Source organism: Camelina sativa, chromosome 2, assembly GCF_000633955.1.
Source record: "Camelina sativa cultivar DH55 chromosome 2, Cs, whole genome shotgun sequence".
In the NCBI taxonomy this organism is placed as follows: Eukaryota; Viridiplantae; Streptophyta; class Magnoliopsida; order Brassicales; family Brassicaceae; genus Camelina; species Camelina sativa.
Genome location: NC_025686.1, coordinates 21,024,576 through 21,050,922, shown reverse-complemented (window position 1 = coordinate 21,050,922; position 26,347 = coordinate 21,024,576). Strand labels below are relative to the sequence as shown.

The following is a 26,347-nucleotide window of genomic DNA, read 5'->3' as shown; positions in this document are numbered from 1 at the left end:
TTAATTCTCAAGGAATCTAACAACCTAAACATGATCTGTTTTTAAAGTTTTAGGTTGTAGAGATCTTAATCTATGTTGGTTGTTTACTTGTTTTTTCTTTTTAAGGTTCAATAGCTTTTAAGTTCAAATTCGGATCCATAAGGTTTTAAGAAGGTTTCGGATTTTGTTACCTTCACCGTTTGGGATTCTGACTGGTATGGACCGGGAGCTAAAGACCTCGGTAATTCCCCTCTCTCTCGATCACGAACTGCTTCCGCGAACAGCTCCTTTCCGCAACAGCTTCTTCCCGCGAACAACTTCTCGCGAACTCACCCCCGAAACCGCGAACCAACGAACCTCGATAGGTTTTGGGATAGGACTTGATCACGAGCTAAGGATGCTCGTGAATCAGTAAGAGATCTCCGAGACAAGAGGGTAAGTCTCGAAGAAGAAGATCAAAGGCGGTTTAGGGTTTTTAGGGAACAAGAGAGAATCGGCTGCTTTTAGGGTTTTAGGGTTAAAAGGCTATCGTGCTGATAACGTGTTATAAAACTAGAGAGAGTTTAGGGAAATCTCTTGTTCTTATTAATGATCAAACTCGAGGTTACAACATATATATAGAGTCCCGTAGGAACAAAGTACAAAACCGACTAAGACAAGGACATGGCCGAATGGGCCTTAACATATATAGCCGATGGGCNATCTAATGGACCGTAACAAAGACTAATAGGTGGTCGGTCAGATCGAGTCCATCAAGTGTTTTACAACATAAATATAATTTTTGGTCATATTATGTTTTATAGTAACAAATTTTGTATTTTAGCGTATGAAATTGATGTGAAATTCAAGAAAAATACTTAGGTTCACCCCTAGAGGTGAACCTCTCCATTCACCCCCTTTTCTTTTAGCCNTGAAATTATATATCGGTTTGGGTTCATAAATAAGATGGTTAGGGTTTAGATTTTATAAGTANCCCTTTTCTTTTAGCCAATCAGAATCTTCCATCTAATATTTTATTTCAAAAATAAATTAAAATTAAAGTAAAAAGCAAACCAAATTAAGGAAACAAATTCTGTATACTTTTAATTAAGGAAAGTTAAATATTGGCTTGGTTTAGATTTTTAAACTTAGAATAAAATTATGTCGGTTTGGGTTTACAAATGAAGTGGTTAGGGTTTAGATTTTACAATTAAAACGAAATTATATGTCGGTTTGGGTTTACAAATGAGGTGGTTAGGGTTTAGATTTTATAATTAGAACGAAATTATATGTCGGTTTGGGTTCACAAATGAGATAATTAGGGTTTAGATTTTACAAGTAGAACAAAATAATATGTCGGTTTGGGTTCACAAATGAGATGTTAGGGTTTAGATTTCACAATTAGAATGAAATTATATATCGGTTTGGGTTCATAAATAAGATGGTTAGGGTTTAGATTTTATAAGTAGAACGAAATTATATACGGTTTGGGTTCACAAATGAGATGGTTAGGGTTTAGATTTCGGTTTGGATTTATTAAAGTTCGGTTTAAGTTTTTTAATTTTATAATAATGTATACAGATTTTATTGCCTTATTTTATTAGGGGGTGAATAGAGAGGTTCACCCCTAGGGGTGAACCCAAGTATTGTTCGAAATTCAATGGTTAGAGAGATACATACATGTCGAAATTAATGCATCAGAGTGAGAATTTACTTTCACGGGTGGTATGTTGGTAAAAAGTGCTACTAAATGCCAAAATTTTATTCAGTAATAAAAAGTTACTTGAAAATGAAATATTATTTTTCTTGACGACGAGAAAACCTTTTCAAAAATTTGGAACATCATTTATGCTGTTTAAGTATATTAATATTTCTTAAAACAAACTGTATGAGAGAGCATGTTTAGCTGAATTCGTCTCAGAGTTAGATGCTCGAGGTAGTCGAGGGATTTGTTTAAAATAATTTGCATCAAATCAATAGTTAGAGATACATGTCTAATAGAACACCGTGGAGATCCTAAAATGATGATCTTGTTGAAATGGCGTTAACGAGTTAAGAGAAATCAGTTTCCACTCTTAAAGTTTTGATTCTCTATAGTTTTACACTTCTCATAGAGCTTAATTTCATCCACTATATCAATGCCTCAATGGTCTCAATTGTTCCTTTTTAAGTAATTGGTTAAGTTACATGTTTTCTCCATTTGCCCTTTCACATTGTTCTATTCAATTCATTATTTACGAAACATATGAAAATATGAATTAATCACATTAATATACTATCGTTCAAACTTAAACTTTTTATAATCAAAATACCATCCATAACCAAAAACTTTTTATCATCTTTTGCTTCAATTTTTTTTGGGAGCATCTCCTTTTAATCCTAGATTACGTCCAACATTATCTATATATATAAAGTTAACTTTGCTCACTTCTCCTTCCTCCACATCAGCATCCACCAAATCAATTTTTGTTTTATTTTTATTTTTGCATTAAAAAAATTATTTTTAATATTCATTAATTGCATATTTATTATAACAGTAAAAATAAATAAATAAGAAATTAACTAAAATTTATTAAATTTTAGAATAGTATAAACAATTATATAATTTTTAGTAAATAATAAAATTAATAACTATCTAAAAAATGAATTAAGTAAATTCAATGAAAATTTTAAAATAGTAAAAATAATGCTATGAATTTGTTTTAGTAATAATATTATTATTAAAATTATAACCAAAAATGATTATATTCCAAAATTTAGAATGGGTTAATGGGTTTTAGAATGTAAGTAAGCTTTTAATGCACGGTGGAATAAAAAAAACAAGTTATGTAATTGTATTTATAAAAATCTAAACATGAAAATAAAAATGAAGTAAAACATTAGTTTCTAGGAAACATATACCATAAAGATTTATTATTAAATTTTACTTATAAGGAAGAAAAAATTAATTACTTAACTTAACTTAACTTAAAAGTTTTGATCTAAAACAAAGGGGCACATTTTTTTTTGGGAAAACTATGAAATTTTTTTTTGGAAAAATAATCTATCTAAAAAACAAAATCAATGGTCAGGAAATATAGAAAAAATAATATGCAAGCCGTTACAAAAAGTGGCATGTGATCTGCGTAGCATATCTCATAAGGTAGAGCTACAATTTTATAACATGATATAAAAAATATATAACAAATATAACATATATATATATATATATATATAATCAAATGCTTTTAACCCAAAACATTGGAATTTGTTCAAAAAAAAGAAACCCAAAACATTGGCAAAAACAACATATTTAAAGTACACTATATTTTTTTTAGAAGACGAAGATGGGGTTACATCACAATATTAACATCTGCAAATAGCATATGAGATTTTAGAAATATATGTAGCTTGGATTAATGAATAGATATTCATAGTGGGGTTTAAATATTTAATCATTTAAGCATTTTTGACTTAGTCTGAAATTATATTATGACAGATGATGCATTTGGACAACTTCATTGTAGCGACATAGCAGTAAAAATGTTCATGAAACTTTGTATATTCACATTTAATGTTGGATATCGATATGTTTAAATGGTCTCTATAATTATGTCAACAATTGATATTGACGTTAGAACTTTTTAAATTATGTTTTCATAGGATATAAATATGGAATGAACTCTTTTAAAGATAAAATGTCAAAAGATTGTCGACAATATTATTGCGACACCAGACAATATATGTTATATATAGATTAGTAAAATATGTATGGCATTTATATAGATTTATCTTTTAATCTTTAAATTATATTCATATTCAATGATTTTTATTAATAAAAAATGTAACTAAAATCCCACGTAAAATTGCAAATAGATATAACAAAGAAATATTATTTTAAAAAATATATATGTTGTATATCATTGAGTAAAGTAAGTTATATATTTATATTCAAAAGTTGGAATTATTATATTTAAGCTCAACAATTTCTGTTGATAAAAAATATTTTAAATTAAAATCTCGCGTATGCGGGTACAAATTCTAGTTTCATAGGCAGGGCAAATAAAAACAACAGTAACATTATATTAATGGTGATTAGGCATTTTGTTAAAACGGAAAAAGTAATGGTCCATAGGATTCATAATGGCAGCGAGACAAAGCTTACGTCAAAGGTGACGACAAAATTCTATCCCATGCAAAAAATTATTTGGAGCTTTAAATATATCTATCTGCAAAAGCTAACCACAGTCCCACTCATAATTATCTCCCCTGAGAAAATGAAAAAAAAAAAAAAAAATCTGAATCTCTCTGAGCCCAACAATAAACCCGAAGTTTCAAATCTTGAACTTTCGAATTTTGAAAAATATATAGTCGATAGTTATATTATACCTGCCAAATAGTTGTGACATACATTTAACTATCAGCAAACTAGGAGTATAATTGTTTGTCGACAAAAAAAAAAACTAATGTTTGTTAATGAAGGAACAATGCTTCTTTATATTAAAAACAAAAGATACTAATTTGTGTTAATATTAAACTTTTTCTATTAAGTTTCTTTTTCCCCATTTTATGATGCAAATCTGGTATCCAACAGTATACAAATGTAAATTTAATTAACTGGATATCTGAACACTGTACGTGTATGTAGCTTTGGAGAATATGAATCAGAAATGTGCTAATCCACACTCCACATAACAAAACATCAAAATTTGCATATTGGAATGAATATATAGAAATATAACTATATATTGGAATGAATATGACAACGAGGCCTGTATGTACTTCAACCTAAGTAACGGTGGGATCACACCACATGACATCTCTTGAAGAAAATTAATTTTGATTTTGATTTTTCAGTCGACAGCATTCCTCTTTCATTTGGTCAGAAACACTCGACAACAATTCATCTCGTCATATTATCAGATATTTTTATATTTTTCACAACAGTCCACTTATAACTCCTCTACTACGCTCGACGTATATGTGACATAACTATATATTTGAAATGGTGTCTAAATATTTCATGTTATGTGTTTAGTTACTCTTTGACATATATTTTCTTTGTAGCTACGGGCCTACGGCGATCATGTGACCTACAACTACTAATAGTACCAATGTACCATGCGTTTCTAATTAGATATTTACGAAGAAACACTGATCACTGATTAATTCTCGTTCGAAATGGAGTTTAATTAGTAGTTTGTGGAACAGTGGAAGATTCGAAATAAGGAAACATTATGTAAAAGAAACGAACGATTACGAATTTCTTATAAGATCGCATGATATGACGTGGAGTTGTTTGTCGGATTCAGTAATAATGTAACATCCTCCTTGGCTAAAATATGAGAAAATTATCAACTTTAAAAAATAATAATTGGTACTGTTTAATCAAGGATATTTTGATCATTCTTCTCTTTTTCTCTTGGCTTTGCCACTGAGCCTGAAGAGGATGTCACAGCCACTAAGAGTCTTGATTCTGCCACCAGCTCATCCTCCGGCCAGCCTGAAGACTAACCAAGACCGAGAATCACGAGATACCAAACGCCTGATCACGGTTTTTCTATTTTTTTTTTAGGATCTTTTTTTTTTACAACATTTTAATGTAGGATTTATTCTTCTCTTGGCTTTGTTTTCACACCGAGTTACTGATGTTATTTTCTTTGGTTGTTTTCTTTTGATTTTTCTTTTATTTGAGTCATTTTATCGAGTCAAAAATATTGGGAAACTAAGAGATTTTCTAGGAATCTTTTGCTTTGAACTAACACTCTTATGATTGCTTTAGTACTTTGATTTTAGAATGAAGCTTGGAAAGAACATGACCAGAATCAACATGCCCCAAAGACCCTCACCGACGAGAATATTAAGTTGATCCAGCGTTGTCTCTAGCTTTGACAGGACTTAACCGATGTTAACTTCTTGCCTTGGGGCTTGGTATACATCGAACATCATCCCTTAAGCCTTACAAGACATGCTTTCCCTCACAAAAGTATGTTTCTCCTCTCCCTTCCCTTCAATTCTCTTAAAAAAAAAGCAAAGAAGAAGATGATATAGGTAGCAAAGAACTGAACCAAGGGTTGAGCGTAAACTCATGCATCCTTCAGAATTCATGGAAGTCTGTCCAAAGAAAAGAGCAAGGGATCGATAAAAAAAAATACAATGATACCCTAGAAAATTTAAAAAAAAAATCAATTCCTTGGAAGCGAGAAAAGATAGAGAAAAGGGAGGATATGAAGGGAGCTTGGACATAAAAAGGTTGAAGAGAGTCTATAAGTTCGGTGATCGATATTCCTTTGGCAAGACCGCACACTTTCATATAACTTATGTAGAGAGAGAACAAATGGGATACTGAAAGTTTTTTAGAGATGTGGGATTCAAAGTAAGGAGTGTTGATCCTAATCATGGGCATAGTACATTAAGTAGTTCTTAATTTGATGTGATGAAGCGTGCAAAGAAGAGGTTCCCAAGAATATGTGAGTTTCCACATTCAAACCTTCTCTCTGTTCCTGAGTTTTTGACTATTCTTCCTTGAGAACAAGTAAAGATTCAAGTCCGGGGGAATTGATGTGTGTGTGTTTTATAGAGTTTTAACTATAGTTTTTAAATTTGTTTTGAGTCTTTTATTGAGTCAAATTGTGCTTTTAGAGTCTTTTTAGTCTTTTGAGAGTCTGTACAGGTTCTTGGTTAGAAGGTTTTTGAAAAATAACATATTTTTCAGAGTCAAAGTGTGCTTTTAGAACCTATACTTCTATATAGAGATTTTCAAAAAATAAAATATTTCAAATTTTATCAGATTTCCATAAATCTCTCTATCTAAATTCAAACATAAATATATGATTTTGCATATAATATAATTCAAATTTTTTTAAATGGATTTATATCCTTAATCGATGAATAAAAAAATGTGTCTACAATGTACCACATTGCCTGCGGAATAGGGCAATGAATAAAAAAAAAATGTGTGTGCAATGTACCACATGTACAATAAAGAGTTATCACCAGTAAAGAAAAAAAATGTAAGAATGAAAAGTGAGAATTGATTTTTATTCGAGAACTTTTGAGAACCCCATGGAGACTGCATACACACATGGAAACATATGATTTGTTTAAATTTTTGGTTTTGTTTTTATTTTAAATAAATAACTAAACTAAACAATTGTTACTAAAATATTATATCGAGAGACTCTGGAAATCTTTCCCTACTGCAAATGCTCTAAATTAAATCAAAATGATTCCAAACACCAATTAGCAAGAAACTTAATCTATATATAATAGCAAATCCACTTTTGAGGATCAACTTTAATCTAACGGATGAGATTGTTTCTATTATCTCATCTAACGGTTTAGAATTATTAATGATCCCAACAGTTGCAAGTTTTTTTTTCCAAGAATCGTGTTTTTTCGTCGCACCTCCATCTTTTAAAAATTGCACCTATTAGTTTTTACACCTTTTTGTTTCACACCTCTATACTTTAACACCTCTTTATATATACAAAATTTTTATGGACTTTGAAAGGATTTTTTATTCTTTGAGTATTATAAATGATCTCACACTTTGTTAATAATCTCAAAAGTTGCAAAATTTCGGTCCAACAATTGCGTTTCTTCGTTGCACTCCCAACTTTCCATGTTGGCACCCGTTAGTTTTCACACTTTTTTTGTTTTACACCTCTTTGTTTATATAAAGTTGCAATGTTTTGACCCAACAATTGTGTTTCTTTGTCTTACCCCTAGCTTTCAATGTTTGCATTTGTTCGTTTTCGCACCTTTTTGTTTCACACCTTTTTGTTTCATACCTCTTTGTTTTCACGCTTTGTTTTTATATATATACAAATTTTTATGGACTTGGAAAAGTTTTTGTTCTTTGAGTATTATTAATGATCTCACCCTTTATTAATGATCTCAAAATTTGCAAAGTTTCAATCCAACAATTGTGTTTCTTCGTCGCACCCCCAACTTTCCATGTTGGCACCCGTTAATTTTCACACCTTATTTTTACACCTTTTGGTGTATATAAAGTTGCAATGTTTAGATCAAACAATTATGTTTCTTTGTCGTACTCCTAGCTTTCAATGTTTGCACTTATTAGTTTTCACAGTCTTTGATTTCACACCTTTTTGTTTTTATATATTTACATATTTTTATGGACTTTGAAAAGAGTTTTTGTTTTTTGAGTATTATTAATGATCTCACCCTTTGCTAATGATATCAAAAGTTGCAAAGTTTCGATCCAACAATTGTGTTTCTTCGTCGCACCCCCAACTTTCCATGTAGGCACCCGTTAGTTTTCTCACCTTTTTGTTTTACATCTCTTTGTTTATATAAAGTTGCAATGTTTTGATCCAACAATTGTGTTTCTTCGTCGTACCCCTAGCTTTCAATTTTTGCATTTGTTAGTTTTTGCACATATTTGTTTCACACCTTTTTGTTTCACATGTATTTATTTTCACATCTCTTTGTTTTTTTATATATACAGATTTTGAAGAACTTTGAAAAAAGTTTTCGTTCTTTGAGTATTATATTATTAATGATCTCACTCTTTGTTAATGATCTCAAAAGTTTCAAAGTTTCGATCCAACAATCTTGTTTCTTCGTCGCACCCCCAGCTTTCCATGTTGGCACCCATTAGTTTTTACACCTTTTTGTTTTACACCTCTTTGTTTATATAAAGTTGCAATGTTTTGATCCAACAATTGTGTTTCTTCGTCGTACCCCTAGCTTTCAATGTTAGCACTTGTTAGTTTTTGCACCTTTTTGTTTTTATACATATACATATTTTTATGGACTTTGAAAAAATTGTTGTTTTTTGAGTATTGTTTCACACCTCCAAGTTTTAAAAATTATGAGTATTTTTTAAAAAATTTATTAATCAACATGATTCACTCATCTTCGTTAAAATTTGGATAGTTTTCTTTATTGATTCCTTCATCTAACTTTTGTTTGGTATCATTTTCTATTTATACCTGCATAGATCATCTCTTCCAAGTATTAATCTAGGTAATTGATTGTGATTTCTAATTTTTTTATAGATTTATATGTTTATATATTATAACAAACTCACGTTTAGGGTCAATTTAAATATGATGGATGAGGTTGATATTCTTATCTCATCTAACAGTTTAGATTTGTTAATGATCTTAAAAGTTGCAATATTTTGATCCAATAATTGTGTTTCATTGTCGTACTTCCAGCTTTCAATGTTCACATTTGTTACTTTCGTACATTTTTGTTTCACACCTCTTTGTTTGTATATATATACATTTTTGTTAGTTTTCACACCTCTTTGTTTTCACACCTTTTTGTTTTTATATATTTACAGATTTTTATGGACTTTTTGTTTTTGAATATTATTAATGATTTCACCCTTTGTTAATGCTATCAAAAGTTGCAAAGTTTCGGTCCAACAATTGTGTTTCTTCGTCGCACTTCCAACTTTCCATGTAGGCACCCGTTAGTTTTCTCACCTTTTTGTTTTACATCTCTTAGTTTATATAAAGTTGCAATGTTTTGATCCAACAGTTGTGTTTCTTCGTCGTACCCCTAGATTTCAATGTTTACACTTGTTAATTTTTGCACCTTTTTGTTTCACACATTTTTGTTTCACACGTATTTATTTTCACATCTCTTTGTTTTTATATATATATAGATTTTTATGAACTTTGAAAAGAGTTTTTGTGCTTTGAGTATTATATTATTAATGATCTCACTCTTTGTTAATGATCTCAAAAGTTTCAAAGTTTCGATCCAACAATCGTGTTTCTTCGTCGCACCCCCAGCTTTCCATGTTGGCACCCATTAGTTTTTACACCTTTTTGTTTTACATCTCTTTGTTTATATAAAGTTGCAATGTTTTGATCCAACAATTGTGTTTCTTCGTCGTATCCCTAGATTTCAATGTTAGCACTTGTTAGTTTTTGCATCTTTTTGTTTTTATACATATACAGATTTTTATGGACATTGAAAATAGTTTTTTTTTTTGAGTATTGTTTCACACCTCCATGTTTTAAAAATTATGAGTATTTTTTAAAAAACTATATATAATAGCAAGCCCACTTTTGAGGGTCGACTTTAATCTAATGGATGAGATTGTTTTTATTATCTCATCTAACAGTTTAGAATTATTAATGATCTCAACAGTTGCAAGATTTTTTTTTCAAGAATCGTGTTTCTTCGTCGCACCTCTATCTTTTAAAAATCGCACATATTAGTTTTTACACCTTTTTATTTCACACCTCTATGCTTTCACACCTCTTTATTTGTGTATATATATATATATATACAGATTTTTATGAACTTTGAAAAGAGTTTTTATTCTTTGAGTATTATAAATGATCTCACCCTTTGTTAATAATCTCAAAAATTGCAAAGTTTCGGTCAAACAATTGTGTATCTTCGTCGCACTCCCAGCTTTCCATGTTGGCACCCGTTAGTTTTCACACTTTTTTATTTTACACTTCTTTGTTTAATAAAGTTGCAATGTTTTGACCCAACAATTGTGTTTCTTCGTCGTACCTCTAGTTTTCAATGTTTGCATTTGTTCGTTTTCACACATTTTTGTTTCACACCTTTTTGTTTCATACCTCTTTGTTTTCACATCTCTTTGTTTATATATATACAGATTTTTATGAACTTTGAAAAAAGTTTTTATTCTTTGAGTATTATATTATTAATGATCTCACTCTTTCTTAATGAGCTCAAAAGTTGCAAAGTTTCGATCCAACAATCGTGTTTCTTCGTCGCACCCCAAGCTTTCCATGTTGGCACCCGTTAGTTTTTACACCTTTTTCTTTTACACCTTTTTGTTTATATAAAGTTGCAATGTTTTGATCCAACAATTGTGTTTCTTCGTCGTATCCCTAGCTTTCAATGTTTGCACTTGTTAGTTTTTGCACCTTTTTGTTTCACACCTTTTTGTTTTTATACATATACAGATTTTTATGAACTTTGAAAAGAGTTTTTTATTTTTTTGAGTATAGTTTCACACCTCCAAGTTTTAAAAATTATGAGTATTATTTTCTTTCAGTTTATTAATCAACATTGATTTGTTCATCTTTGTTAAAAAATTTGGATTATTTTATTTATTGATTCATTCATCTAACTTTTTTTTGGTGTAGTTTTCCATCTAACCCGTATTGATCATCTCTTCCAAGTATTAATTTAGGTAATTAATTGTGATTTCTAATTTTTCATAGATTTATATTTTTAGTCAATTTGGTTGGTTGCGGCTATGAACTCTTTCTTCCTGATTCTCTTATTTATTTTTATAAATTTCAATAGAATAATGATTTAAATTCTGTTTTATGTGAATATATTTCAAAACTGATTATCTGAGTATGATTCAGTAAACCTAGATTTATATATATCTTTAATATTATTCTCTTATTGTCACTGAATCGATTTTTTATTTTTATATATACAACAAATATTTTATTTAACTAATTTGGTTGATTCATCTTAGTGGTTGTTTATTACTTTTATATTATACAGTTAAAAAAATTACCATAAAATTTTCACTTGAAATGTAAGAATAACAATATTAGTCATTTCAAGTTTTCACTTTCCCGTGCGTTGACATCTTAGTATTATTAATAGCAATCTGAAATCATAATTGAAGTAAAAAAGCAACAAGAAAAAATAGCCAAGGTAAAAGAAAACACTTATTTTGAGAATAGTTTAACTTCAGCGTTCATCTTTCACTAATAACATTAAAATCCTTCTGAACGGGATTAATATCGTCTCCCGATAGAGATTTGTAACAATTACAAAAATGAAAACGAAGATGGAATAACCCCAATGCCATGATAAATTACCTCCTACTGACTCAATATCAAAATATAGACCGTTGATACCTGAAGCAAATCCGGAGAAGGCTACCATCATAATACATAGAATCTCAAACCCATCTATAGGGTAACTCAATTGAACATATGAGATCACGGTGAGGATTATACAGATCCATATCAAAAAGATATCCCACCTCTGATCCATATAAGTGATCAGAAACATGGTTAGGCTAACCATAAATTGGAAAATATTGAGGATAAATCGGTTAGCCTTGAAAACTGGAGTTGGTGAACTTGAAGAGTTGATGCAATCAATTAATATGCGAATGAGACCAAAAATGCTACCCAACCCCCCGTACCTTAGACATGCATATTCGAAGCTCATCTCTTCCTTGTATGGATATATATTTTCCCATGCTATTCCACCACAAAACACTACAAGAAAACCTGCATTTAGCGACTACGAGTTGTGACTCTTTGTTCAGTCGCAAAAAATAGCGACCACTTAGTAATTGAATTACGACTGTTTCCCGACTAAATGTAAAGAAGAAGCAAAACAGTCGCAAATTTATGACGCAAACAATATAGTCGCAAAACAATCGCATTTTGAGACTGTTCAGTGACAGTAATTTATAAAACACAAAGAGTCACAAATTAGCAACGATTTTGCAACGTATACTCGTGTCACAAGTTTTATTTATCGATAACTTGCTAACTCCTATTTTTTGCGACGAACTTGCTACGACATGTGCGACTTATTTGCAACTACTATTGCGACTGTTTAGCGACTAACACCTGAATTAGCTACTGGTTTGCGACACCTTAGCAACTCTCGATTTGTTGAATTTGAAATTTCACATTAGTTAAATGTTAACATGTTTCTATACACATTTCCACTTTGAATTGATCAATATCAGTCATATAAACTTTGTCAAAGCTTTCCATTTTAGTATTTAGACACAAAAATTTCATAATATCTAAATCATTGTAAAGAGTATACATGTTATTTCATAAGAAGGTTTAGGATTCTATGAAAATTGCAAAACAAAGATATGAAAACAATATTTTAAGGTCATAAACTATTCCATATACACTATAAGACAATCATGAGTCCATATTGTTGATTGATATCAATAGAATTGTGCAAAAATTATAGATTCCAAAAATTTGTATTGTGACCAAATTCGGAGAGTTACAAAAGGGTAACAAATTGCGACTAACTTGTTACTAACTTTGGGACTCTTCTTTTTTGCGACTATCTTGCTACTGAACTTGCGACCACTGTGCAACTACTTTTGCGACTGTTTAGCGTCTAACACCTGAGCTAGAGACTCTTTTGCGACTGTTTTGCGACTAACACCTGAAATCGCTACTGGTTTGCGACTCCTTAGCAACTCTCGATTTGTTGAATTTGAAATTTCACATTAGTTAAATGTTAACATGTTTCTATACACATTTCCACTTTGAATTGATCAATATCAGTCATATAAACTTTGTCAAAGCTTTCCATTTTAGTATTTAGACACAAAAATTTCATAATATCTAAATCATTGTAAAGAGTATACATGTTATTTTATAAGAAGGTTTAGGATTCTATGAAAATTGCAAAACAAAGATATAAAAACAATATTTAAAGGTCATAAACTATTCTATATACACTATAAGACAATCATGAGTCCATATTGTTGATTGATATCAATAGAATTGTGCAAAAATTATAGATTCCAAAAATTTGTATTGTGACCAAATTCGGAGAGTCACAAAAGGGTAACAAATTGCGACTAACTTGTTACTAGCTTTGGGACTCTTGTTTTTTGCGACTATCTTGCTACTGAACTTGCGACTATTTCGCTACTCTTCTGTGACCATTGTGTTACTAATTTTAACCATTTTATTATTTTTGCCAAGGTTTAGGCGCGTAATATTCCCCCCTTTTTTTTTAGTATGTGTCTCTTTTGCGACCACTTTGCGACTCCTCTTCGTTAATTACTAGGCAAATTTTTAGTATGTGTCTCTTTTGCGACCAGTTTGCGACCCCTCTTCGTTAATTACTAGGCAAAGAACACAACATATTCTCTTGTTTCTCTCTTTCTATTTCTCTCGAAAACCTTTCAACTCTCTCTTCTTTCTCCTCTCGAATCTCTCTTCTTCCTCTCAATCTCGCCTCTTCTTCTCTCAAATCTATCCTCTTTCTCAACTCTCTCTAATGGCTGGTAGGGGTCGCGGAGGCAAATCAGCTGGAGGTGGTAGGGGTCGCGGAGCCAGATCCGCTGGAGGTGTTAGGGTTTATAATGGTGCGAGGGATCCTTGTTCTGCCGCCGATAATCAGACCTCCATTGGTGCGAGGGAACCCATTGGAGCCGCAGTTAATCAGGCCTCCAATGGTGCGACTTCACGCGGAGGTCGAAGTGGTGTCGGAACGTCGTCTCACTCCTCGAATCCATCAGGCTCTCAGTCCGTGAGTAATTCGTATAGAACTATGCCGTCCCAGTTTCCGCCGAGGACACAACAAACGCCTCCTGCTTCTCAACCACCGCGGGTTGCTTCTCCACCACCGCGGGTTGCTTCTCCCCCACTGTGGGTTGGTTCCCAACCACCGCGGGTTGGTTCTCAACCACCGCGGGTTGGTTTGCAAGCACCGGTTCTTGCTCCTCAACCACCGCCTCCTCTTCCTCCACTCATACAAGAACAAGAAGAGGATTACGAAGAAGTAAACCCTAATCCCAATCCTGCCGAAGAAGAAAACCCTATTCCTAATCCTGCCGAACAAGACTACCAAGGTTTGTTAGATGCAATGCTAGCTCTTCCAGGCCGACAACATCTCCCAGTTCTGTCTGTCGATCCCATCCCCGACGTTGAGACTCTATGGTAATTTTTTTTTGCTTTTAGAGTTAGGTTGAGACTCTGTTTTTGTTTGATTAAGTTAGAGGTTGTGTTTTATTAAGATTAGTTAAAGAATCAAAGCGAAACCACACTGTGAGTAAATTAGAGGTTGTGTTTAGATCTCTTAGTAAATTTAATCCTTGTGAGAATCTCCCAGTTCTGTCTGTCGATCACATTCACAGGTTTCGCTTTGTTAGATTGTTTGTTAGATTGTTTGTTTTGTTGATTAAGTTGAGATTAAGATTGATATTGTTTGTTTTGTTTTGAGATTAAGATTGATATTGTAAATTTCGTTTTGTTCATTAAGTTAGAGGTTGTGTTTGATTGTTTCGATAATACTGATTGTGTTACTTTGTATTGGTTAAGACTGATTGTGTTTGTTTTGTGACAGGTTTAACAGACACAAAGGAAAAATTTCTCGGGTGATCTCTGGAATATTTAGAAGGAAATTCGATGGTCCTTACTACAGCTGGAAGGTTACTCCTAGACACATTCAAGAGAGATATTTCAGGACATTTGCGGTAATGTCTTATAGCTTTCAAAGTTTTATTATCTCTCATAACTGACTTAGTATCATCACTAACTTAACTCAATTGTAATATGTAGCGGAAGTTCTATTGGGATACTGGGATTACTGAGCTTGTTAGAGAGGGGTTCTTAAAGATAGCCAAGAAGCGAATGAAAGGCATTGTTAGTCAAGCTAAAAGCAGTGGTAAACAACCTGTTTGGATCACCAGTGCAGAACTGTGGGCTGAGATGTGTGATCATTGAACGAACCTGATGTAATGGAGAGGAGCTCAAATGCCTCGCAGTGCAGAAACTCCGATCGTGGTGGTCTTGGAGTCCACAAACACCTTGCCGGTCAGAAATCATATGTGCAAGTTCATCAAGAAATGGTAATTTAACATTGCTTCCATGATATAACACCCTAAACACCTTGCTTCCATGATTATAACACTCTAAACACCTTGTTTCCATGATTTTAACATTTAACAATTTCTTTGTAGGAAGAAGAGTTGGGCCGTCCGGTATCATTTGCTGAAGTGTTCATGAAGACACATACTCGAGCTGACGGATCGTTTGTTGATCAAAAAGCTAAACAAGTAGCTGAGACTTATGAGAAAACATTAGAGGAGAGACTGTGTGAAGTGGACGATGATGGTCCAGAAAATTCAGTGAATTCTTCTGAACGTTCAACTCATCGTACTCTCAGCATTGATGAAAAGAATGATATCTTTCTTAAGGTAACTCCTTAGTTTCTTTATTTTGATGAGTGTGTATGATTATTCTTCATGATAACTTTCTAACCTTGATGTTTCTAACCTTGATGTTTTTCTTTGTTTTAGTGTACTCAAACAGATGAGAAGGGAAACCTTTTTGGTCTTGGATCTCTTGTTGAGACAGTAAGGAAAGGGAAAAGGAAGGAAAGCTATGCAGAATCTTCTCAACCATCACTTCTCGAGCTTCATGAAGAACTTCGCAAGAAGATAGCTCATCTAGATGCTGAGAATGCCCGACGTGAGAAGGAGCATCAAGAGCTTCTCATCTACGTGAAAGAGAAAGATCCAGCATATGATACTATTATTGCTTCCTTGCGACCAAGAGTACCAACAACAACACCAGCAACCACACCTGAAGACAACATACCACCAGCCACCGTGTCAGGTACTCACCAGCCACCAAGTTAGACACAACACCAGCCACCACATCCCCTTTCTCCACTTACTCCAAGTTATAAACATTGTCTTTTTATCTAAAAAAACATGAATTGCTTGTTTGAGACATTTATTTGTTTTTGCTTTAGGATGATCTTTTTGGTTAATACAATGATTATGCTAATCTTTATGTTTAATGAATGATTTTGATATCTTTTGTGGTAATTTGGTTTTCAATTTTAATGTATTTTGATTCATACAAAATTTGATAGATAAAACAGGTTTATTATATGCTAAAATCTCACCAATTTGTGACCAAATTTATTTCTATGAAATTATCAGACTAGTGGCAAAATGGTTACTAATAAACGAGGACTATTTTGCGACGACAGAAAGGAGTCTGAAAATGGTCACATATTTTACTCACTAACTTGCGACTGAACTGTAACTACCTTTATGATCGAAGCTTCCTAATATAAAGAGTCTGTAAAGAGTCGCTTTTTAACGACTATATTAGAGCAGTCATAATTCCGTCGTAAAATTGCGACCATTTTGAGACACCTAAATTTTGCGACCATTTTTTAACGACTATCTGAAATAGTCGCATAGTAGTCGCAAAATAGGTTTTTGCGACGGATTAGCGACGAATTTCGGAGTCGCTAAACGCAGGTTTTCTTGTAGTGAAATATAGATAAAATGGACATATGGATCCATAGTGTTCATGATATTCGATCAGTTACTCCTATGATATTATCAACATATTTGGTGGGATTCTATATGAGTGCGTCCGAGCTTATTTTAATTTCATCCAAGTTCACCGACCGATACATTTTATGTTTGTTGTGTTGTCTACGAAGTTCTATAATGAAAGATGAAGCGAAAACTTAGAATTTAAGTTTTAATACTAATACACCATTTTTCTGTTATGCTATAATTTTTTTTATTTGTACATAACTAATAATTAGTCTTAAAACAATAAAATTTGTTTAGAATCTATTGTTATTCAATCACACATGTTAAAAGGAAAAAGGAAAAATCAAAAGTATTTAACTTTATTAATGAAAAAGATAACATAAGTAAAAATCATTATATATTTGTATTTTTTTTTTAAATATGTAAAATTATATTATTTGTACAGGTGTTAGAAACTAGCGACTATTTATCATTACTTGTAATATTTAAGTTATACAACCATATCTTTTTCACAGTAAATAAATATTAAAAATAAACAAATTAAATACGAGATCTCTTCTATATATACTTTAATTAATGCTTAGAGATTAACACAACAAACATATATAGTATAAAATATATCTATGCAATGCCAGTTATCTCCAACGCAAAAATGTTGACCAATATTGGTCAACTGAAATTGACGGTGTCAACGACATGAAGACACGAGCATTATTTTTTCATTTAGCATTGAATTCCTCCATCTTTGGCTTCGCGAGGGCATGGGACTCTGATTGCATACAAAGAAGGAATGAGTTTTGGTTATGCTATATTTAGGTATTTGGGGTTCTTGTGCGCCTACTGTTACGTTTGCAAGTTGAGTAGTTGCTTTGTCTCTTCAGATTTACCAAACCCGGCTTACAAAGCCCACAAAATCTTGATCAACATTTTACCATTCGTTGTCAGCGTAGCTATGTTCATCATCAGTTACACGTGGCAGCGGTTGGATGTTTCTGCTCTTATATATTTTGTTCCATCTTCGCTACAATCTCATTGCTTCAGTTAATTCTTCCCGTGGATGGCTTCGGAAATTGGTATGTTTCTGGCTTAACTGATGCACCAGTCGGTTGGATTTTCTTGGTGTGATCATCATCATAAATTATCAATACGGGTTTGGTTTAGTAATTTATGGCAATGAGATAGAAGTATGTTGAAGAGCGTTTTATTGCCGACATAAAACGTTCTCATGAAAATAAATCTAAAGTGTACAGTTATTTGAGGAGTTGTGTGATTTTTCTCCCAAGAAAACTGTTTCTTTTATTTTTCTTTATGTTGTAATTTTTTTGTTTTGTAAGAAATGTTATTGTCCTTATTAAACATTTTAATTAACGAATACTCTAGAATGGTAAAAAGTGTGCTCCAAAAAAAAAATAAATGGGCCAAAAGAAAAAAAAAAGAGTGATATTTGCTGCTTAGATATTAGGGATGTGACTAATATAGATTTTGTGGTTTTGTTACCACAAAAGTCACAAGGAGGTTCTTTAAAACTATACTGTGCCAATATATATATTCTTATGCTTACATAGAGAGAACATAGAACATTACAAACCAATGAGAAGATGATATGAATCCCCATCAAGGATCTCAGTAATGTAACTTAATAATTTCGATTTGGGCTCAAAACATGAACTAACTATTGAGAAGTTTTAAAAGACAAAGGAAAAGGGAGCTTAGGGAAAAACCTGAAGGATCTTTTGAACCAGAAAAGTAGCTGAAGCAGGAAAGCATCTTCCTTTTCCTTTTTCGATGGCTCGAAATTCCCCTCCTTTAGAAGCAGCTTGGATTAGTCTAAAACCTTTCATTGTAAATTTCATCAAATGTTTCAATATGAGAACTTATATAGAAAGAAACGTTGATAGAAAAGACCTTCTTTTGCAATGGTCAGAGCTTTCCTGCAAAACGATGCTGAGCCAAGCAGTTTAGCCACTTCTAACAGTGCAATCACAGAGTACACCACACACAATCTTGAAAAAAGAATTCAACAGAAGCCAAAAAAAGAATGGGAATTTCATGTCACTGTTCTCTGTTTTAGTCGCTTTTTCAAAGAAGAAAGAACCTTGCAGGTCATGAACCATTAATTGTTGGAACCTTTTCCTTCCCACATCGAATCCTCAATTGCCTCCAATGCCTTGACAGACGAAAACCCAAAAATTGTCTGAAATTTTTGGAAGTCGCGATCAAAAAAATGAAACTTGGGATGATCAAACCAAGTGAATCCTCAATCAGTAAAAATGTGATTTAATTATGTATATATTTTTCTCTTTCTTTTGTGGGATGTGAACAGATTAAAAACTTAAAATAATTACAGAACAATAATCAGTTAGATTTCAACAGATGCTAGCCAATTGAACGGATCTTCTACACTTTTGGAAATCTAAGTGACATCTCAGATACATGGTGTTACCTTAATAGAAGAAGACAAGAAGAAATTGCTAAATGTCACATAGAACTTTAATAAACTGGTGAGTAGGAGATATAAACCAAACCATAACCATAACAAAATAGATATAAGAAAGAAACAAGGATCTACACAAACAAAAATTAAATAACTAATAAGGTCATTAATGAAAACGCATACACCAGGGTAGTCATACATGCATGGTAGATAGAGATACATAATTAGATTATCCTAAACATAGATAGAGCGAAGAGCGTTCACATCACATTCAATCTCTACGCATAAAACAAACTAGTCATACATGCATGCATGGTAGATAATAAGATAATCCTAAACATAGATAGAGTGTTAACTTCACAATCGATCTCTACGCATAAAACAGATTAGGTAGGTAGCAGCTAAACAGATACCCTAAAAGAAGGGGTCGTTTTTTCTGGCATTAACAACTTCGCACTCCATCTCTACATTCAAGGTATCTTCATGGTCCAAGTAACCCTCTTGAATTTCAGCTAAAGGCATGGACTGAGCAAGGCCCCTCCCTGCGTTCGAGGTCATGACCCAACCTTGAACTACAAAACAAGCAAAGTGTGTAAATCACGTTAGTTATAAACTTAAAACCACTAGGTTATAGTCAATGTATAGTAGGACATCAGACATCATCAGTTAAGAACTCCTAATGAGAATGTCATCCGCATCTATTTTATCCCATGCATTAGCACCGACAATAAGCAATATTTTTTTACTTACGGCATCCTGAAAGGTGATTCGATCCACGCGGGTCTAGAACCTGCAGCTGTGCTCGCGCGATAACCAGCTCACCCGTCAATAAGTTTTCCCCTTCAGCTAAATGCACATAGCTGGACATTTGGCCCCCTGCGCTAGAGTCTCCCTTTGGATACACGGTTAGAGTCCTGTAATACATTATTTGTCCACTTGTTAGAAAGAGTTACCACTTATACAACAATTATATCAGAAAAACAAAAAGAAACATTCATAGACTCACCACTTTTTTTCTCCCATTTGGAAGGTTTTTGAGACGTAATCACTCTGTTTCAGAAGAGAGAAATCCCGAACACTCCAAGAGAATTTGTGAAAAGGGAGATTATCATCAGCAGCGACAGGTGGTGAAGCAATCTTCACATGAGCACCAAACTCATGTTCATCTCCCTCCAGGATGTATCCATTGGCAGGGCCACTGCAAGCCTCAAGTGGAAGAACTTGAGAAACTCCCCAGACCGTTCTTGAAGAACTGAACTTCTTTACTTCCACATCTACATGTTAAAACGTTAAGATGTTATACACATATCACTGATGCATTCGTATAATATATATTCATACGACAGAGAGAGAGATACAAGGGTATGTGCATACGAACCTTGAACTGAAAAGTACTTGTTCTCTTTCTTGTTAAAGACAAAGAAAGAGAGATAAGCAAAGACCTCCGTGGGCGGTGCTGATGTGGATGAGAGGCTGCTCTTGTCAAGTTCCACATACATTGACACAAATCCTTTTCCATTGTCTTCTTCATTTCCTTTAGGGTATACAACCAATCTCCTGATTTTCATAATTTTGAGATAGATCGGTTATAAAAAGACAAACTTTCTTACTTAAAAGTTAAAAGTGATGAAAGATATGAAATTTTTTAGTTTAGACTTTAGAACAAGATCACATACCAGCTGTATCCACCAGACGAGAAAACAGAGGACTCGTCTCTGTTGTTGTTGACAGTAGTAAGCTGAGAAAGCTTGACAACAGAAGCAGAAGGAGGAAGATGCTCTCTCCAACTCCTCAAAACTGCAACATCTGGTACACTTGAACCCCTCTATACAACAACAGAAGAGAGGGTTTTTTGATTTAGAATTTTCCCAAATACTAACCAAACCACACAGAGCTACAGAAAGTTTTGAACTTTATGTTCTTTAAGACTAAGAAGAAGAAGAAGAAGTTGAAAGCTTGAGAAAAAATTAAAACGAACCTGAGGGAAAGAAGAAGAAGGAGGATGATTTGCTCTCCAATTACTCATCATAGCAAAAGCTGATGCAGCAAAATCCATTCTTCTATCCATTCTACACAGTTACACAAAGACAAGCTTTTTGATTTAGAATTTCCCAAATATGAATGAAACGACGTACACACAACACACAGAGCTATAGATTCCAGAGAAGCTACAAAACTACAGAAGACAAGGTTTTGTGAAAGCTTGAGAAACATTCCGACGTACCTTAAGAGGCAACGAGAGACGACGAGACGAGACGAGACGAGACTGAAGAGGAGAGATCCTGTGACACTTGTTGAGTGTTCAGCGTCGCTTATAGAAACTTCTGGAAGCTCTCAACATTTTCTAGGGTTAGAAGATAGGTGTGCGGTTTTATATAAGTGTTAAAACTATTAGTGGATCCCTTAGAAAGCCCAATGCAATGAGAAGTCCAATAGTCTACCTTATTAGGATTTTATCAAATAGAGATTATAATTTGTGTTTAGAACATAAAAATGATGTATATTGTTCTTAAATTTTCTATTTGGAGATCAACTTTTATTATATTACCAATTAAAGATTTACTAAGTTAGGTATTCTTCACTTGCATACATTTTCCTCTTTTAGTTTCTTTTGCACAATAAAAATCTTCATAAAGTATCTAATTTCTTACTTCATAAGATTAAATAAAATTTATCCAATGGTAAATTTCTTAGCAAATTTCTAAGCAATAATTTAACTGTAAAAAATACAAAATTTTCAGCTAAAAACTTTTGTAAGATTAAATAAAATTGGTCCCTCCAATGATAAAGTTCTAACCAAGTTACTTAGCATTCTATTTAAAAAAAAAAAAAAAAAAAAATCAGAGAACTTGTTTTACAAGCAAAACATGAAAAAAAGAATCATGACATGAGCACTGAAGTTGAAAGAAAAAAAAACCTGAGTACATTTTGAACCATGAACCGTGTACAAGCACGAACCATGACATGAGGACTAAAGTTGAAGTTGCTCTGGCTTGTTGGTGCTGAGTACAAGCTTGTTGTTGCTCTCGGATGTTGAATCAATTTGGTGCTTCTCTGGAGTTTCTAAAATTCATATTCATGTGCAGCTTTCGGATTCTATTGGAAATCCACCAATATACCATATATACCAGCATATCGACTTTTGGAATTAATAGGACTGAAGAAAATCAAACCTGAACGTGCGGAAGCTGGAGACTATCGTCTGAGAGTCATTGAGCTTTCCCGAAAAGAAAGCTCTTTCATGAGCTAGAGAGACACCTAAAATTATTTCAAGACAGTGCAAGTACAAGAACAAAATTATTCAAGCTCTCATGATGTCCCATATATATATCTTCAGTCCCGTCCACTTAAAAACAGAAACTAGCCAAACTCAACAAAGATCTAAATAGCAAGAGCTCAACATTGAATGTAGCATTTTAACACTGGTAGCTGATGGATGGTGTGGTGAGAATTAAATTTTTAAGAGAAACCATAACCTTGCACAAACCATTCTATTTCACTACAATCCTGAAACCAATTCTATCAGGTCTATTAGTTGCAGAAATTACAACAAAGGCCATCACTCCAACTTATTCCATCCATTAAATTCAGTAACGTAGCCTACCATCCTCTCAGATAGATAACCCGAAATATCTAACATATCAAATCCCAATTGTGAGAACCCTAAAATCGAACACAGCTAATAGATAGAATCCACAAAAAAAAAAGATAGAATCGTACCATTATAAAGAGATTGGAGCATCGTTTCACCAAACTCTCTATCGATTTGGTTCACCCAACTCTTCGTTCGCAGATCGTTACTCTCGGCTCTATTAGGATAGTGTACCGGGTTTAATCAACCGGTTTATATATGTTATATAGTTTATGTAGGATTAAGCTTCCTTTTACTTAATCCTAATCTTGTATATAAACTAGTGTAATCTGACATTTACAGATTAATGAGAAATTCAGTTTGTTCAGTTAGTATCTTATCCAATATTTGATATGGTATCAGAGCGATACACTGACAAAAGCTTCCGCCATTGATTCTCATTCTTCTCGAGCTCGTTTTTTCTTGGATTCTACAGCCATGAGTGCTCCTATCACTCCGCTGATCTTTGATTTTGTTTTCCAGCTCTATATCGCTGTGATTGAATTTTTCTTTTTCGGGCTCGTGTTCTTGCTTTTCGTTCGTTCTCTTTGATTGACCTAGATTGGTGCTGGTTCTCTTCGATTTGCTTAATCCCAGCTCAATCCTTCTATAATCTTTGATTTTTTAGATCAATTTCATCTTTAATCTTTACGATGGCTTCAAATTCGCAAGATCGTCCTGTACCTTCGCATTTGAACTCCGAATCGCGTCGTCCTACTGATCAATACGAGAATCCGTATTTCCTCCATTCATCGGATCATGCTGGGATGGTTTTGGTCTCGGATCGGCTCAGTACTGGCTCAGAGTTTCATTCTTGGCGTCGTTCTGTGCGCATGGCTCTTAATGTCATGAATAAGTTGGGCTTCATCGATGGAACCATTCCTAAACCTCCCGATGATCATCCTGATGCAGGTTCTTGGTCACGATGTAATGATATGGTGATTACTTGGTTAATGAGTTCAGTTTCTAAGCACATAGGTCAGAGTTTACTCTACATGCCTACTGCATCTGCGATTTGGTTAGATCTTATGTCTCGTTTTAGGCAAGATGATGCACCTAGAGTCTTTGAAATTGAACAACGGTTGAGTAGTTTACAACAGGGATCTATGGATGTTACTACATATTATATGGCGTTAGTAACATTATGGGAAGAGTTGAAGAATTATATAGATGTTCCTGTTTGTACTTGTGGCAAGTGCGAGTGTAATGCCGCACTTATGTGGGAGAAATTGCAGCAGCGTAGCAGGGTTACAAAGTTCTTAATGGGATTGAATGAAGCTTATCAACCCACACGCAGACATATCTTGATGTTGAAACCCATGCCTTCGATTGGAGAGGTTTTTCACATGGTCACCGAGGATGAAAGGCAAAAGAATATTCAACCAGCTACCAAGATTGATAATGTGGCTTTTCAAGCTTTAGGTCCTTCTGATAATGTTGGTTATAACTCTATGATGCCTTCTCCTAATGGTTACTTTTCTGGACCTACTGATAATGCTGCCTTTCGACCTCATCAGAAGCCTTATTGTACTCATTGCAACCGTGTTGGTCACACTATCCAAAAGTGTTTTAAGCTTCATGGATATCCGCCTGGTCATAGGAATGCTCAACGTCCTCCAGTGCAGCAAGTGTTATCACAAACTGCTCCACCTCGTGCATCTTTTCCAACAGGACAACGTCCTCAGTTTCCTACGCAGGCTCAATTCCAACAAGCTCAGAATCAATATCAGCAGACACAATACTCACAACCGGGTGCAGTAGCCAATGCAGTGATGAATTTTGCTTCTTATACACCTGATCCAGCACAGTCTGCAACTAGTCTTGATCTGAGCAGTTTCACTTCTGACCAGATTCAGAGTTTGCTCCATCAACTCAACACCCAGACCAAGACTTAGAGCAGCCGTCTCCTTACCCATCTGCTACGATAACTGAGCATGGTGCTATGGCTGCAACATCTTCTTCTGGTAACGTTACAATTGAGTTTCCTTCTTCTAGCCTTCGTTTTGAAAATAAAATTTTTACTTTTCAACATCAGTGCCTTTCTTCTCTCTATTATGTTCTACCTAGTGGTAGTTGGATAATTGACACAGGTGCGACTAGCCATGTGTGTTCTGACCTTTCCTTGTTTAGTGAGACTTTTCCAGTGACAGGTGTAACAGTCTCACTCCCTAATGGCACTAGAGTTGCCATTACTCATATAGGCACTATACAAATAACTCAAACATTGATTTTGCATGATGTTCTTTATGTACCAACTTTTAAATTCAATTTGATAAGTGTGAGTTCTTTGGTTAGACATGATAATTGCTCTGCACATTTCTATACTAATTCGTGTTATATTCAGGACCATACTCGGGACTTGATGATTGGTAGAGGTGTGCTAATCCATTGTCTATACGTATTGGAGCATCATGACATTTCAGCATCTGCGAATTCTGTTTCAGCATCTTTTTCTGGATCCTTGCAAGTCGATGGTCGTGTCTGGCATCAACGCTTAGGTCACCCATCTTCTGTCAAGTTACAATATATGTCGGGTACTTTACCTATGTCTATCTCTAGTTTTTCTTCTCATGATCATTGTGATATTTGTCCCCTAGCTAAGCAAAAGAAATTACCGTTTATTTCACATAGTAAACTTTCTACTTCACCGTTTGATCTCATTCATATAGATACTTGGGGACCCTTTTCAGTAGAGTCTATAGAAGGATATCGCTATTTTCTTACTATCGTAGATGATTGTACTCGAATCACCTGGATTTATATGATGAGGAATAAAANCTCTTCTCTCTATTCTGTTCTACCTAGTGGTAGTTGGATAATTGACACGGGTGCGACTAGCCATGTGTGTTCTGACCTTACCTTGTTTAGTGAGACTTTTCCAGTGACAGGTGTAACAGTCTCACTCCCTAATGGCACTAGAGTTGCCATTACTCATATAGGCACTATACAAATAACTCAAACATTGATTTTGCATGATGTTCTTTATGTACCAACTTTTAAATTCAATTTGATAAGTGTGAGTTCTTTGGTTAGACATGATAATTGCTCTGCACATTTCTATACTAATTCGTGTTATATTCAGGACCATACTCGGGACTTGATGATTGGTAGAGGTGTGCTAATCCATTGTCTATACGTATTGGAGCATCATGACATTTCAGCTTCTGCGAATTCTGTTTCAGCATCTTTTTCTGGATCCTTGCAAGTCGATGGTCGTGTCTGGCATCAACGCTTAGGTCACCCATCTTCTGTCAAGTTACAATATATGTCGGGTACTTTACCTATGTCTATCTCTAGTTTTTCTTCTCATGATCATTGTGATATTTGTCCCCTA

General features: G+C 33.8%; 1 protein-coding gene across 1 annotated transcript; it reads right to left on the bottom strand.

Annotated features, from left to right (window-relative positions):
* Positions 19,515–21,733, bottom strand: LOC104730877. Its single transcript, XM_010450118.2, has 7 exons — positions 21,607–21,733; positions 21,361–21,451; positions 21,059–21,207; positions 20,761–20,939; positions 20,389–20,656; positions 20,133–20,296; positions 19,515–19,954 (listed from the first exon to the last, which is right to left on the bottom strand). The coding sequence occupies exons 2-7, from the start codon at positions 21,448–21,450 to the stop codon at positions 19,797–19,799; spliced, it is 1,008 nt and encodes a 335-aa protein (XP_010448420.1). The 5' UTR covers position 21,451; positions 21,607–21,733; the 3' UTR covers positions 19,515–19,796.